A 14,695-nucleotide genomic window follows, 5' to 3' on the forward strand; every position below is an offset into this window, starting at 1 on the left:
CCTCTTCTTCCGGTCGTGTATGTGGGGTAACGCAGCTCTGTTTATCATACTAAATACATTTGTGTGTTGAAAGTTGTTATAATGCTGCTCTGCGTTCGCTCGGCGGCTGCTGTGAGACACTGTTACACACTGCAGATAGATCGATCATGGTAAAACATGGTATTCACGGTAAATCAAGAAAACGAGATTTAAACAATAAGACTTACAGTGTTGAGCTACATAACACGATTAGTTTTCCGTCGATGAATGTGTCCAAACAGTTGCTCATCTGTCTAATAAAACACATCATATATTAAAGCGTCTTCGGTGTTGCCATGGTTTCTACAATTTTTTTTTTTTTTTTTTTTTTTTTTATTGCAAGATTGAACAAGAACAACTTAATCATATCAATATAACAATGGATGACATCAAACATAAAATAAGGAAAACAAATACATAAAGTAGTGAAAGGAAAGCAATCAAAATAAATAAAAAGAAAAAAAATACAGAGGTAATAAAACAAATTGTTACATTCATCAGATCATTATACAAGTTTATAAATTTGTCACTTTTTTTTGTTCTTAATCTTTTTTAGTGTTAATTAAATAGTTTAGGTCACATAGGAAGTGGTTTAATTTGGGCACTGTTGAAGAAAATTTACATTTATGAATGTAATATTTCGCCAACAAAATAACTAAATTTCCTATATATTCTATATTTTGTTTACAATGTGAAAAATAACAGAATATATCACACATATTTAAATCAATGACCAAATTAGATTTCGAAGCATGGTTTCTACAAAATAAAATCGGGGGTAAAGCGGGTATGATGTCATTGATAGGCGACGCACGGTCACGGTAGATTTAAACATTCTTGAAAACATTTGGGATAACCTTGTGAATTTACACAAGTCAACAAAATATATAACACTGTTCTAGTGGCTTTTGGATATTTTAATCCAGAAATCTTACATATTGTGCCTTTAACAAAGATATAAAAAAAAAACTATGACTCAAGTAGGCCTATATAAATTACACTTTTAACAAAATTGGCAACTTTACCTGAATTCACCTAACTTTTTTTTTTGGGGGGGGGTTCTTCTTCAGTCAAATAGGAAGTTTAACCTTTAAAAAAAAACTACGCACACACAAATTCCCACTTATTATTGGTTTTCCATGATTTGATCCCTGTCTAATAGTCCTCTGTGTAAACGCCAGGACTGGTCTGATATAGTTTAAACATGTTTTCAGCTCAGCACAGAGGGATTTTGAGGAAGTGAACTGGAGCAGCAGGTACAGCCTCGAGCGCGCGCGCGCGTGCAGCAGCTGATCCACGTCACTCACAGTGAAGCAGCCGCGGGTCGTGCTGTCGAGACACTCACACTCACACTACACACTACAGAGGGAACACTGATCACTGCGGGTCCAGGAGCGCGCGGTCAAACTTTGCACGTCTGCAGATGGAAACATCAGAGCGGGACGCGAGAGGATAAAGCTGAGCTCCCAGTGAAGGTAAGAAAGCAGCAGACATTCACAGAGCAGCTGCTGATGAGTGTGAAGATGCTCGAGATAAGTTTGTCCTGTCAGTGTTTACTGTGACCGAACGCGAATCTCGCTCTTAAAAACTCTCAGAAACTTCTCAGTAACATGTCTATGGCACTAACACGAGCACGCGACGCTCTTTCGGTTTCTTTTGAAGAAATGCAGTGATTCAGGATCAAGTATTTCAGCTTTACAGGAAGAATCCTCACTGATTTCACTAGCACAGTAAGACATCATCGCTGCTGCTTTATTCTGAGATCAGGAATTAATGTTTGCTGAGAAATCATTTAAACAAACACTGACTGTGACCGGCTGCGTTTCAACATCTGCTCAGCTGCCTCTCTAGACAGCACAGCAAGAGATGATCTCAGTAAACACTACACGATGGTTGTAGTTTGGTTTCATCACAGGATAAAAACAAAGATATAATCAATTTAGCATTGATTTAATACTCATAAATAATATGTTTCAGTTCAAAGCCTCACATGACCAGCCCAGTGTTCCCACTAAACCCTGATATCGGACACATTTGACTGCGGAAGGAATCCATCATTGTTGTTTCTACGACGGCATCAGCAATGGAAAACTTTTGCATGCTTCTAAATTCACACTGACGTGTTGATTGGGTTCATTTCTTTGTCCAAAGGCCTTAATAATAATAATAAAAAACAAAGATATGACATCCAAACTATGTGAGGTAGTACAACTAGATCTCTTTTATTGAATCCAAAAGGTTTTAATTATAATTTTGCTTCATATAAAGGTATTTTAAAGATTTTGAAGTGTCAAAAGGTCGTTCGGTTTAACCGTCCAACCGTTCATTTGTGATTAAAATATCTTAAAATGTAATAAATGTATATATTTTTTTATTCTGGCATGATTTTATAACATCATATATCAACGTAGTGCAAAATGGTGTTAAAATTATGTGTAGAAGTCGTTGCTTTGTTATGAGAAAGAATGTCCGGAAAAATGAATTTCATTGATGTCATTCGGAGTAACCAAGTCATGATCAAGTCATGCGGTCAGTGTCATGTGACAGGATGTGACATCATTCAGACGCATGCAAAGGATCACATGGTCATGAAGCAAAGTAACTAACTCTCTCTTAACTATTTGATGAATTCATGTTTTCTCTTGTTCATACGCATGTCCCGAAACATCAGGTCATTCGGTGCAACCGCTATAAAACATGGAAAATGATGTGATATTTTAAAAACTTGTATTAAATATAAAATGTTTGATTGTCCTTTTGTTAGATATCAGCCTGTTAGCATTGATTAAAAATATTGTCATTTGGTAAATTGAAATTTTGGTTAAACTGAATGACTTTTTTGGTGACAAATTCTGTCCATCTTGTAAAAAATGACAAAATCAGTGTTAATTGGTTATAAAAACCACATAATCTCATTGTTAACACTTAATAAAAGTTCAAAATTAATTATATCTCCGTTATTTTGGAGATATAGTTTGTTCGTTATTTTTTTACACTTTTAAAAACCTTATTTGTCAATGACTCTGTTAAGATGACTGTCGTGTGCCGTATAACCAGAGCAACATAAACCAAAAATGTGTAAATTTGCAACCAAAATGAAATTCTGATGGCGTGTTTTGAAAATACCTACTTGGTATGTTTGCAAAAAAAAAGAAAGAAAAAAAGTTACTTACAATTTAATTTATTTTTAGCAATGTACATTTTTACAGACATGGATACATTATAAAAAGAGTCTAGAGAGAGAGAGAGAGAGTTGTGTCTAGATTATAATCCCTGCAAAAAGACCTGTTTTTATGTATATTTCTTAGGTGTAATGCAAAATAATGATCAAATTCTGTTTTTGACAGAGAAAATCACATTCACCTGTCAATATGTAAATTTAGTTGGAATTTTAGTTTGGTTAAATTATTTAAAATAAAATTCATGGTTAAAAAGATTTAACAAAATTTTACATTAAAACAAAAAGAAAAAAAACATATTGTGAAGTTGTCAAAATAAATGTACAGACATGAAAATAAAATGAAAAATTGTCGTCATTTACTCACCAATAACAGGCACAATAACAAACCTCTTTGGTTCTCGTGTATTTGAGCTTCTGTTGACTATATTTGATGCGTTTTATGTAAGCACTGATCAATGTTTATTATTTAAAGCTATAAATCAAATGTTTTAATCATATAAAGTGAATGTTTCTTTGAATCACTTGATGTTTACTTTTTATAGCTTGTAAAAGATTTTTAATATGTTCACTACAAATGTAGTTTAATGCTCCTTTCCCCCATAATTCACCAAACATGTCGTTTTTTGATGTTTTGTTTAGTCATTTTCAGTCAAAATAGGACATAGTGCCCCTGTGCAACATTACTTTTTGATATTTTGATCAACAGAATAACATCTGATACAGAATTTCAGTTCATTATCTAAGAAAAAATACAGTTGCAATTTTTATTGGACTGTCAAATTACATTGTAAAGCCAAGCTTTCTCCTTTAAAGCATAACGTGACACAGTTCTTAGTGAGAAATAAATTGTCCTGAGTATTTTCTACAGAAGCATTGACTTTTTCCCCTGGTGATATCTGACGTCAATAGGCAAAAATACAGGACGATCTGTCCAGAACTATCAATCCTACTCCATTTCTGTATGATTCAAACTGCTTGAGTTGGGCTTTTTCTTTCTTTGGGCTCCCGCTGCTTCTGATCTGATTTAGGGTTTATGAGGGGATTGTTCAGGAACTCTGGTCTAAATATAATGAAGTCCACATCGGGTGTCTTGAATCATGGCTGTCTATTGGGTTCTTGGCAATAATTCTCACCTTCTGCTGAATCACCACACCAAATGGACACAGCCCTTGTATTTATGCACCATTTGAAAGTGAACAGCAACCGTTCTCGCCAGTGTAGAAGGTTTTATATCCCTCTCAGATGTTTCGGTTTATCCCGAGAAACCACATAAGTATAATGTGTCACCGCAAAACATCATTAGTGTGTTTTAAAATGGCGGAAATTATATGAGCATAAATTTATTATGTTGACTTGATGCAACATTTATATGGTAAATACCCCTTATTGTCGATAACTCTTTAGAGAAATAGTTGGGAATGGGTCAGAGAAAAAGCCAAAGTGATTTCTGAATGAGTAAAGAGGTGATAAACAGCAGATGAAGTCTATTACATCTGTGCTGATTCAGGGGTTCACAAACCACTGCGGTTCATGGAAAGCTAATAAATAATTGAATCATAAAAATGGAAAATTAGAAAAGGGACAAAATAAGGAGATATTAGACTGCAATAATGAGTAAATAAAGACAATTTTAGATGGTTCAGTAAAAGTGGCTGAAAATCATAAATAGAATCACTAGTAATATGATTAAATTGCCTATGACTTTTGACCAATAGGTGGTGCTTTTAGCTAAATTTATGTCATGTGGTCAGTGTGAGATGACAATGACAAAATTTGGTTTCAATATGCCGAAGCTTTGCAGAGTTACAGCCTCAGCGTTATTCGAGAGCGGTTCGGTCAATCAGAAAGCTTTGATGCGATAAGATTCCAGCGACGAGCAATTTGACTGTCCACACTAGACGCAACGTGACAATGAAAAGCCATAAAATCAATTAAAAACCACAGCCAATCAGAAGAGAGCACAGTGGACACAATGAAATGGGCAAGTACATAGTAAAATTCATAAATATTACACCATTTAAATATTATTTAAAGTACATACGGAGTGACTGAACCAATCTTTGTCGTAGAATACACTCGTTTGTTCGCATTGAGTCGACAGTTTGAACATTCTTGTGCCCGTTTATTTATTTTCAAGATCTGAGGCGAATTATCCAGTGTTGTTTTCATTACAGCTAAAAAGCTGGGAACACAGAACGATATTCAAACTCACATTAGACTCTTTTAACATTAAATAAAGCACATAAACAGTACCTGATATTGACATTGCAATACTTTGCGTTGCTGTTTCAGCCGTGACGTCGCGGAGAAATAGAAACCGTTTCTAAAATAGAATATTCGCGTGTCGCCGTCGCGGCTGGTTAGGACAAAATCTCTGATTGAGTAGTTTAAAGAAGCAGGTTTTCAAAGAAATTCAAAATGGCAGACAACAATTTTGTCCGACTATGGCATAATTGGTATTATTGTTCTTGGTATGACCGAAGGAATCCTAAGTCGGCGCTGATAGCCTAGTGGTTAGTGCACCGACATGTGGCACAAATGCGTTCATGGCAACCCGAGTTCGATTACCATCTGGAGATCCTTTGCCGATCCTGCCCCCCCCTCTCTCTGCCCGATGCTTTCCTGTCTGATCTTTACTGTCCTCTCCAAGGCACAAAAACCCATAAATATAACTTAAAAGAAGGAATCCTAAGAAGATCAGTTTCATTAAGATTAATCAAAAGCAGATTAATAGCATTTTTTGGAATTTCATTATAGTTTTTGACCACAAGGTGGTGCTTTCTGACTTTTTGAGTACCTCCAGGACATGGTGCTGATGATGCATACTGAGTTTCGTAATGATACGCTAATATGTTCGTAAAATATAGCATCAAAATAGGTGACGGCCATATGGTCAACATGGGAAAATTGGGTATCATTCGACTCGGTATGCAAAATAGCCATTTTTCATATCTCCTGACCAGTAGGTGGCGCTGTCCTGAAACGCTGCTTGTCGCCTCAGGTCATACTTGTGATGGCACGCACCAAGATTCATCTCAATACCATTGTGGTGCGCGTGCAGCCCCGGACATCTAAGGGCATCACAGACCTGTTATTGCTCCATCTCGCGTGGCTGAACGCCACTTGTCCCTCTAAGAAGTTGGACGCCGACCGCGCGGGGCCGCGTAACTATTTAGCATGCCGGAGTCTCGTTCGTTATCGGAATGAACCAGACAAATCGCTCCACCAACTAAGAACGGCCATGCACCACCACCCACAGAATCGAGAAAGAGCTATCAATCTGTCAATCCTTTCCGTGTCCGGGCCGGGTGAGGTTTCCCGTGTTGAGTCAAATTAAGCCGCAGGCTCCACTCCTGGTGGTACCCCATACTCCTCCCGGAACCCAAAGACTCTTGGTTTCCCGACACGCTGCTCGGAGGGTCATGGGAATAACGCCGCCGGATCGCGGGTTGGCATAGTTTACGGTCGGAACTACGACGGTATCTGATCGTTTTCGAACCTCCGACTTTCGTTCTTGATTAATGAAAACATTCTTGGCAAATGCTTTCGCTCTCGTCCGTCTTGCGCCGGTCCAAGAATTTCACCTCTAGCGGCGCAATACGAATGCCCCCGGCCGTCCCTCTCAATCATGACACCGGGTTCCAGAAACCCACAAAATAGAACCGGAGTCCTATTCCATTATTCCTAGCTGTGGTATTCAGTGGCGACGGGCGACCTGCTTTGAACACTCTAATTTTTTCAAAGTAAACGCTCTGGGCCCCAGGCAAAACCGGACGACCCAGTCAAGGGCATCCGGGGGGCACCGAGAGGCAGGGGGACACGGGGACAGGCGGTGGCACGCCTCGCGGCGGACCGCCAGCCCGCTCCCGCCTGGTATTAAGTTTGAAAAAGTAACATTTTCAGAAAATTCAAAATGGCGGAAACATTTTCATGATGGAAAATGATGTCATTGGTTGCAATTGACCCTTCACAAAGTTACTGTTGCTTTGTTTTGTGGCTCTTTAACGTGTCGTGACAGATCGCTGTAGCACCTCAGCTCAAGAGGCTCGTGAACCGATCATCTCTTCCTACTAGTTCATTTATAGCAACAAATAAACATGAATGAACATGAGAAGGAATGTTGTTTCAAACGCGTAAGTAAACATCATTTTTCAAGCTTAAGTCCACCGAGGTTAATCTTCTAACTCCTGACTGCTTTGTCGGACAAAATGGCGGATTCTGCGTTATGATTGGTTAGATCGCTTGTCAATCAAACTCCCAGCAAAGGATCAGTTGAATCAGAAGTTATTAGCACAAACATGAGTGCAACTTTGGATAGCTGATGGTGCTAGAGGGATTGAGTTAGGGACTCAAATTGCTGTGATTAATGTGCCAAATTTCACAACTTTTTACCATACGGTCCTATTGGCCGCCATAAGATAATTTTTGACCACATGGTGGTACTTTCTGACTTTGAGTACCTCCAGGGCAAGGTGCCGATGACATATAGCATTTTACGACAAAATTCAAAATAGGTGATGACCAAAATGGTCAACATGGGAAAATTGTGTATCATTCGACTCGGTATGCAAAATAGCCATTTTTCATATCTCCTGACCAGTAGGTGGTGCTGTCCTGAAACCCTGCATGTGACCTCAGGTCATGCTTATGACGGCATGCACCAATATTCATCTCAATACGCTTAAGTGTTGAGGAGATACAGCCTCACAATCTTCTTCTGTGGGCCGCAGTAAGAGTCTTTGGAGAGAAGAAGATGACGACTAACAGACAATAAGTGCGTATGTACCTTCAGTGCTCGGCCCCTAATGAAAGATTAAAATACTGTGAGATAATGATTACTCATCCTCTGTCTCTGTGCCATTAATTGTCTGCTTTGGATAAGTTGTTTGCTTTCAGTTAAGATTTCACTTAGTCAGTCGCAGGCCTTAAGCTTCATGTGTTTTCCTTCCTCGCTCTGGATTCTGAGCGGATCGTCATATTTTCCGCTCTGTGGTGTAAAATCCTCACAGCCCCTTCACTGGCTGATGGGAAACAAACACTGCTTTGACTTCACTTTCCAGTGCTTCTGCTTCTCGTGCTTGTTGCTTATAAGAGGCCAAACTAACTTGCTAGTTCCTGTTCTTTCTGTGTTTTCGGTGAATGTTTGTATTTTTATTTCACCCTTTGTTTTGTAGTTGACTCATATTTCCTGGAGAATTCCTTCAGTATTCTCTTGGTTTATTATGTACATTGATTCTACCAAAGTTTGGAATAATTCATTGTTTGTTTTTGAAAGAATTCTCCGCTTATTTGATCAAAAATACAATATAACACTATATAATATCATATTTTAAAATGAGCAAAAATTGATCAGCATATTAGAATGATTTCTGAAGGATCATGTGACTCTGAAGACTGGAGTAACGATGCTGAAAATTCAGCTTTGGGAGGATACAGATTTGTAAGGGTGCTGACAGTATATTAATCAGGTTTGTGTGGGGCTGAGATGAAAGATGTGGCTTCAGACCCCCTAAAAAGAGTGCTTTTGCACATTATGTTCTCAAAACCAGGAGTCGGGATGCTCCGACACTATATGGCCTGACCGAGGGAGTGCGCGTGTGAAAAGAGCCAAGCCAGTTTGACATCAAGTGGAAAAACGACAAATTTGATTTCTGAAAGCCATTTGTTTCTCATTTAGGTTGAGACAACAGCAGCACCGACCTTTTCATGACAAATAAAGCCATTGCCTTCAGGCTTGCTGTTTGCTAACAAGAGCTTTGTGCCGTTTTTCAGGCATTGTGAGTGTAACTGTGAGTCTTTGTTCTGTTACACAAGAGATCGTGAGTTTGTGCCGCCTCACATATGCCAGTCCACAATGACTGCTGACAGACTGAATGTGTTCGTGTCCAGCTGTCATTTGTGTGTCCGCGGGCTTCTGCGTGAGTGGGTCTGGTTTGGTTCTTGAAGATAGTCGTCGGTCTTAACTTCTTGTAATGTTAGGTCAGTATTCAGAGTTTAAGTTTGGCCCAATTTTGTATATGATATTTCTGCTGTCAAGTTATGTTTCAAATGAAGTTGACGTTAACAGGTCTCATTTATAATGTATTTTATGTTCATACATTATAAATGCAACAATAATAACAACAGTTGTGATATGCACTTTTGTTTGACTGCTGAATTCTCCAGTAATGCATTCAGTGGGTTGTTGTGTCCTGATCACCCTGTCTGACTTTATTTTGTGATATAACCAGCTGGATATAAGTTATCCCTTACTTTAAGGGGCCATATTATGCCCTTTTTTAAGTCTTGATTTAGTTTTTTGGGGCTCTTCTAGAATATATTTTCATGCTTGAATGTTCAAAAGAACTTACAGGCTGCATCCAAATACTTTACAGTTCATAAGTAGTTTAAAAATTCTTCTAATGTATGTTTGTGCATGTCAGTGTTTTCTTCATCAGTATGTGTGGCTGTTGTCATTTATTTCTACATTTTCTATAGATTCAAATGGGTGTCTCGATTACACATCTAATGCCAAATGAACCTTGGTTTCAGTGTAGATAGTTGTGTGATTCAGATGAGAACATTATTAAAGCTCAAAACACGTGATGTATGTAGTTAAATACAGTGGTGTCAAGTATTTGAGTAATTAGGGTAACTTTTTGGCTACTTTGTAGTTGTACTGTGTTTCAAAGATGATATCAGCTTATACTCTCAACTTGAGTATATGTACTCTTTACTCCAGTAGCGTATATCCTCCGTCTGCGATTACTTCTGGGATTTTTAACGGTTCAGTTCTCTCAAGTCTGCAGCGATGCATGCTCAGTATCAAGAGTGCATCTGAGGACTTTCATGCGTTCTTGAGTATTGGAACCAAACTTTGACGCATATTGAGAAACGGCCTCTGTCTCATTTTCTCTGTCGTCAGAGTTAAGAGAGCCCTGCTGTCGCCCTGCCTGTGCCATCGGCTACAATGAGTGCCAAATCGGCCCTCAACAAGGCGGTCTTTCTTCCGAACGATGAACGGATGCTGGCAGCTGTGCAGGTGAGGAGGAGGACGAAGAAGAAGATCCCATTCTTGGCTACAGGAGGCCAGGGAGACTACAGCACATTCATTTGCCTGTCAGGTAAAGTCTTCTCTCATTACCGCTGCAGTTTACTGATTTGATCACTATTAAACTGTGGCACACAACCTTTGAGCTGCAGATATGAACGATTCCTCAAATCAGGTTTATTAATGATTGGTATTTTCTTTAATATAGTGCTGCATGATCAAGTTTTAGTCCAATTTTTAGTTTCTGCTATCAAGTTATGTTTCAAATGAAGTTGACATTAACGGGTCTCATTTATAATGTATTGTATGTTCATACATTATGAATGCAACAACAACAACAACAGTTGCGATATATGCAGCTTTTGTTTGCGTGCTGAATTCTCCAGTAATGCATTCAGTCGATTGTTTCCTCTTCTCATTGGGTTCTGATCACCCTTTAACAATAAAACTGGCTGGATGTAAATTATCACTTACTTAGAGAGGCCATATTATGTCGTTTTTTTTTACGGTTTGGACATTCAAGTGATTTAGACGATTAGATGTGTATTATATCGAGCTGCCGTGCTCGCTTTATAAAACATGAAGATTGCGTGCACTGAGGAACAGAAACTAGTCAGCGCTGTCCTGTGATTTATCACTAAAGTAGCTTAGAAACTCAACTTGTTATAGCATATATTTTTCTACTTTTGAAGTAACTATTTACAACCCACAGCTTCACAATTAATAGAGAGACGGTTTGACTAATTCACACACGCTATCACTCTCATTATGTACTGATACTGTGCTCATTTATCTGTAATTTATCTGTATCTTACAACCCATAGGTAAAATAACTGCTGAAAGTGAGTTTGTAAGTGACACTCCTTGTACGTGAACTATGAGGGCCAAAAAACAAACAAAATCAATTTATCGAGGTACAATTATTAATCGTAATCGAGGTAAAATGTTCAGTTAATCAAGATTTTGATTTTAGGTCATAATCGTCCAGCCCTAGTCTTGATGATGTTTTTGTGCTCTACTAGATTGAATGTTGATTATTCTCCTCATATTCTCCATTGTTCAGCTCCTCTCTTCCCAGTCTGTCAGTAACGCTCTGTTTACTTCCTGTCTCTATGAAGCCCCTCCTTCTGAAAAGCACAATGTGCTCTGATTGGTCAGCTGGAGCAGTGTGTTGTGATTAGTGTTTGGGAAATGTCCCACCCCTTACCATAACGGTGCAATTCATCGACTGGCCGCTAGGGACAGGCTCCAAAAGAGAGCAGAATCTCATTGAGTCCCATGTTAAAATGCCCAACTTTACAGCAGAAATAAACATGTTTAGAGCCTGGTTCAAATTGTGGTTTTGGTCTATACTGCTAAATTTGCCCTTCATGACAACTCTGAGGGGTGATTTTTTTATTTTTATTTTTTATAACTCATCCATTTAAATTATATTAAGCCTTAAAGTTCTGCGTAATTAAGGGCGTGGTCACTTGTGTGACAGGTGGATCACGCTGCTGTCTGTGAGCCGTCACTTTACCTCAGCTAATTCCAGTCGCTGAATTTGGCATCTCTGCCGTGTTTGTGCTTTTTTTGGGATTATTTTATACAATTATAAAATAATATGGCTTGCTGTGTTAATGGTTGAGACTCAAGACAGATGTGCGTCTGTGTAGATTTCTCGCATGCGGAAAATAAACATGGATAGTGGCATTGGCTAAAAGTCTTTTTCCTGAGATTTACTACAATGACAATGACGGGAGGATATAAAACTCAAACAGCACTGCTTGGATATTATAACTAAAACTGCTGCATTTTGCTGCAAAAATTATATTTTGGATGCGGGCTCATTTGTTTGAGAGAGTGTAATGTATACGATCATATACAGTTTTACAACATAAACAAATTTCTTGAAGAACGATGATGGAGAGCAGATCATTCAGAAGAAATGTGATGCAAACAATGGATAATAAATCAATATTTCATGGATTTAACGCTTTTGTGGACAAAAAGTACTGTTTTTTGTTTTTCAATGGACACTCGTGGATATTTTACCCAAGTGCCACAGCTTGGATTCACCTTGCGATCACTATTTCATTATAAACGTGTGAAGTCCCATTTGATTTTGCGTGTTGTCATTTGCACACCTGACACACATTGCAATTACTGTCGCTGGAGCATCTGTATCGTTAAAAAGACGCCGTAGATTGACAGTAAACCTTTAGAACTTTCTAATGACATAACTTGTTAATATTTTAGATAGTGTCTAAGATCGATAGATCGCTTCTTTAGCCTGCTAACATGATCACGTCGAGCTAGGTGGGCGTGGTTTCAGCGCCTCAGTTCCAACCACGTCCCGCCTCTTTGCCCATTTTCAGTTATCCAGGAGTGACGTGCAGCTAATATGGCAGCGGCCTCCTTTTCGCTTCAAAAATGCTCTTCAGAAATCTACGGGTGACGTCACGGACACTACGTCCATATGTTTTTACAGTCTGTGGTTTCAACACACTACTAACTAACTCAACCAGGCCCTGCCCCTTTATTCTGTATGAATTATTTAAATGAGGAACATTGTGAAGAAAACTCAAGATGGAGTTCAGAAACACTGACACTTTGTCATGCTCAAACAGCAACATTAAGAAAGCATTTCTGAATGCCAGTCAGACGTCTTTCTATGTGAGTTCTTGTCTAGAATACGCTGATAAGTGAACCAGACTTCACGTCTAGAGTCAGAAGTGTGTTCTGCAAGACTACAGAAGGATTTATACCATGTGTGCTTGTGATTGATAACACCTGTGTTCCTGAGCTGTCTCTGATTAACATAAGGAAACGACGGCTTTCCAAAAAAATATTACTACAATGAGCGTGAGGCCGCCGTGAGGCGAGTGGAGGCGTTTCCTTCCTCCCGGTGCCAACGCGGAGTCTCGATCCAACTGTGAATCACGGTGGAAGGAATCAATGTCGTGGGGCTCCGCTGCTCCGTCACGGCGGACTAATGAAATCCAAACCGCATCGTGTGTGTGTGTGTGTGTTTCTGTGAACTCTGATTCAAAGGAAGTTGAGTAAGTCAAAAATACAGGAGAAAATGAACAACAGAGGAGGAGAGTCCTGACCTCACTACTATTGAAATGTAGCCCTGTTATTGGTAAGGAGACGAGACTTCTTGAAAACAACATGGGATGCATCAGTATACGTAAGAGAATGATTTTACTATGGTTAAAGGGAGATTGCTTTTATAAAATAGCGGCCACATCAACATGATTAAAGACACTAATCCTCAATAAATGCTGGAGTTATTTAATAATAATTATCAGAATAAACAATAGTAATATAGTTAAAATGCCCCTTTTTTGCTGTTTTAAAGGTTCCTAATGTTGTTTTGGAGTCTCTTACAACAGGTTCACATTCATCCAAGATCAAAAACACTGTAATATTCTCATAATATCCACTGCAGCATCAGCTCTTTTCTCTCAGTGTCTGAAACGCTTCCATCAAGGATTCGCTCTCTCTAAACCCCGCCTTTTCTAGAGTCTGCTCTGATTGGTCAGATGGCTCAGTCTGTTGTGATTGGTCGAACGTTTACAGCGGATGTCAGAAACGTATTCAGAATTGAATTTCAGCTCTTGATTGACAGTGATACGAACGGCGTCAGATTGTTTTACCGTATCAGTCTCATCACAGTGGGCAGCAGAAAACAGCGTCTTCTCGACATGAACAACATGAACCAAACTCTTCCAGTCTCAGATACAACTACATTTTCATATGCGTCTTTCGTATTCGTCATCCTACACAGAAAACTTGCACACTGAGTCTGATGCGTATTAATTAAACAATACAAAGAGTCTTCGAGCAGTGAGGATGATTTTGTTGTCCTCTCTCTTCATAAAAAGAGAAAAAGAAAGAGGAAATATTGGGTCCATCCAATCCTGAGATTGCATAGAGAGAGGAAGGAGAGTTCCGCGGGATTATCCCGAGCGTTTCAGGGTTTTCTTCAGGATGTCAGAGGCTCAGTTTGACGCTTTGCTAGCGATACTGGAGCCACACATTAAAAATAATACCACAAATATATATGTATTCCGCACTTTATTTGTCAGACGCCATTCTGGATTTTGGTGTGCACTTGTACGGTGGCTCTGATTTGTCAAAACACCTCTCAAATGCTTGCTACGGATGGCAGAAACACAGAAAATTCAACCGGATCCAAATTATTTTTATGACGGACGAATGGAGGCGGTGTGTAAATGTGATTGACACAATTTGAAGTTGTATTCATTTTTTGTGCAAAGATTTTTACATTCACAAATAGCTCTATTACACACTACATTAAAAGGTAATATCTGAAAAAGGGGAACTTTTAGTAACTAATAAATGAGTAATAAAAACTGTAATAATTTTATTTAATAATAATAACAGTTTGGCTGTCAATGTTGCAAACATTATGACAAGCTGTGGAGCATGTGATTTTCTCTCTGTCAGATGATACGTAA

At 38.7% G+C, this 14,695-nt stretch overlaps 1 protein-coding gene across 1 annotated transcript in view; it reads left to right on the forward strand.

Annotated features, from left to right (window-relative positions):
* Positions 1–1,313: 1,313 nt before the first annotated feature.
* The window catches only part of stxbp6 (syntaxin binding protein 6 (amisyn)), a 35,620-nt gene continuing 22,238 nt past the window's right edge, over positions 1,314–14,695 (forward strand). Inside the window, exons 1-2 of the mRNA XM_048190364.1 lie at positions 1,314–1,493; positions 10,104–10,302. Coding sequence (XP_048046321.1) covers positions 10,149–10,302 — 154 coding nt within the window. The 5' untranslated portion in view covers positions 1,314–1,493; positions 10,104–10,148. The remainder of the gene's footprint in view (positions 1,494–10,103; positions 10,303–14,695) is intronic.

Source organism: Megalobrama amblycephala, linkage group LG5 (genome assembly GCF_018812025.1).
Source record: "Megalobrama amblycephala isolate DHTTF-2021 linkage group LG5, ASM1881202v1, whole genome shotgun sequence".
In the NCBI taxonomy this organism is placed as follows: Eukaryota; Metazoa; Chordata; class Actinopteri; order Cypriniformes; family Xenocyprididae; genus Megalobrama; species Megalobrama amblycephala.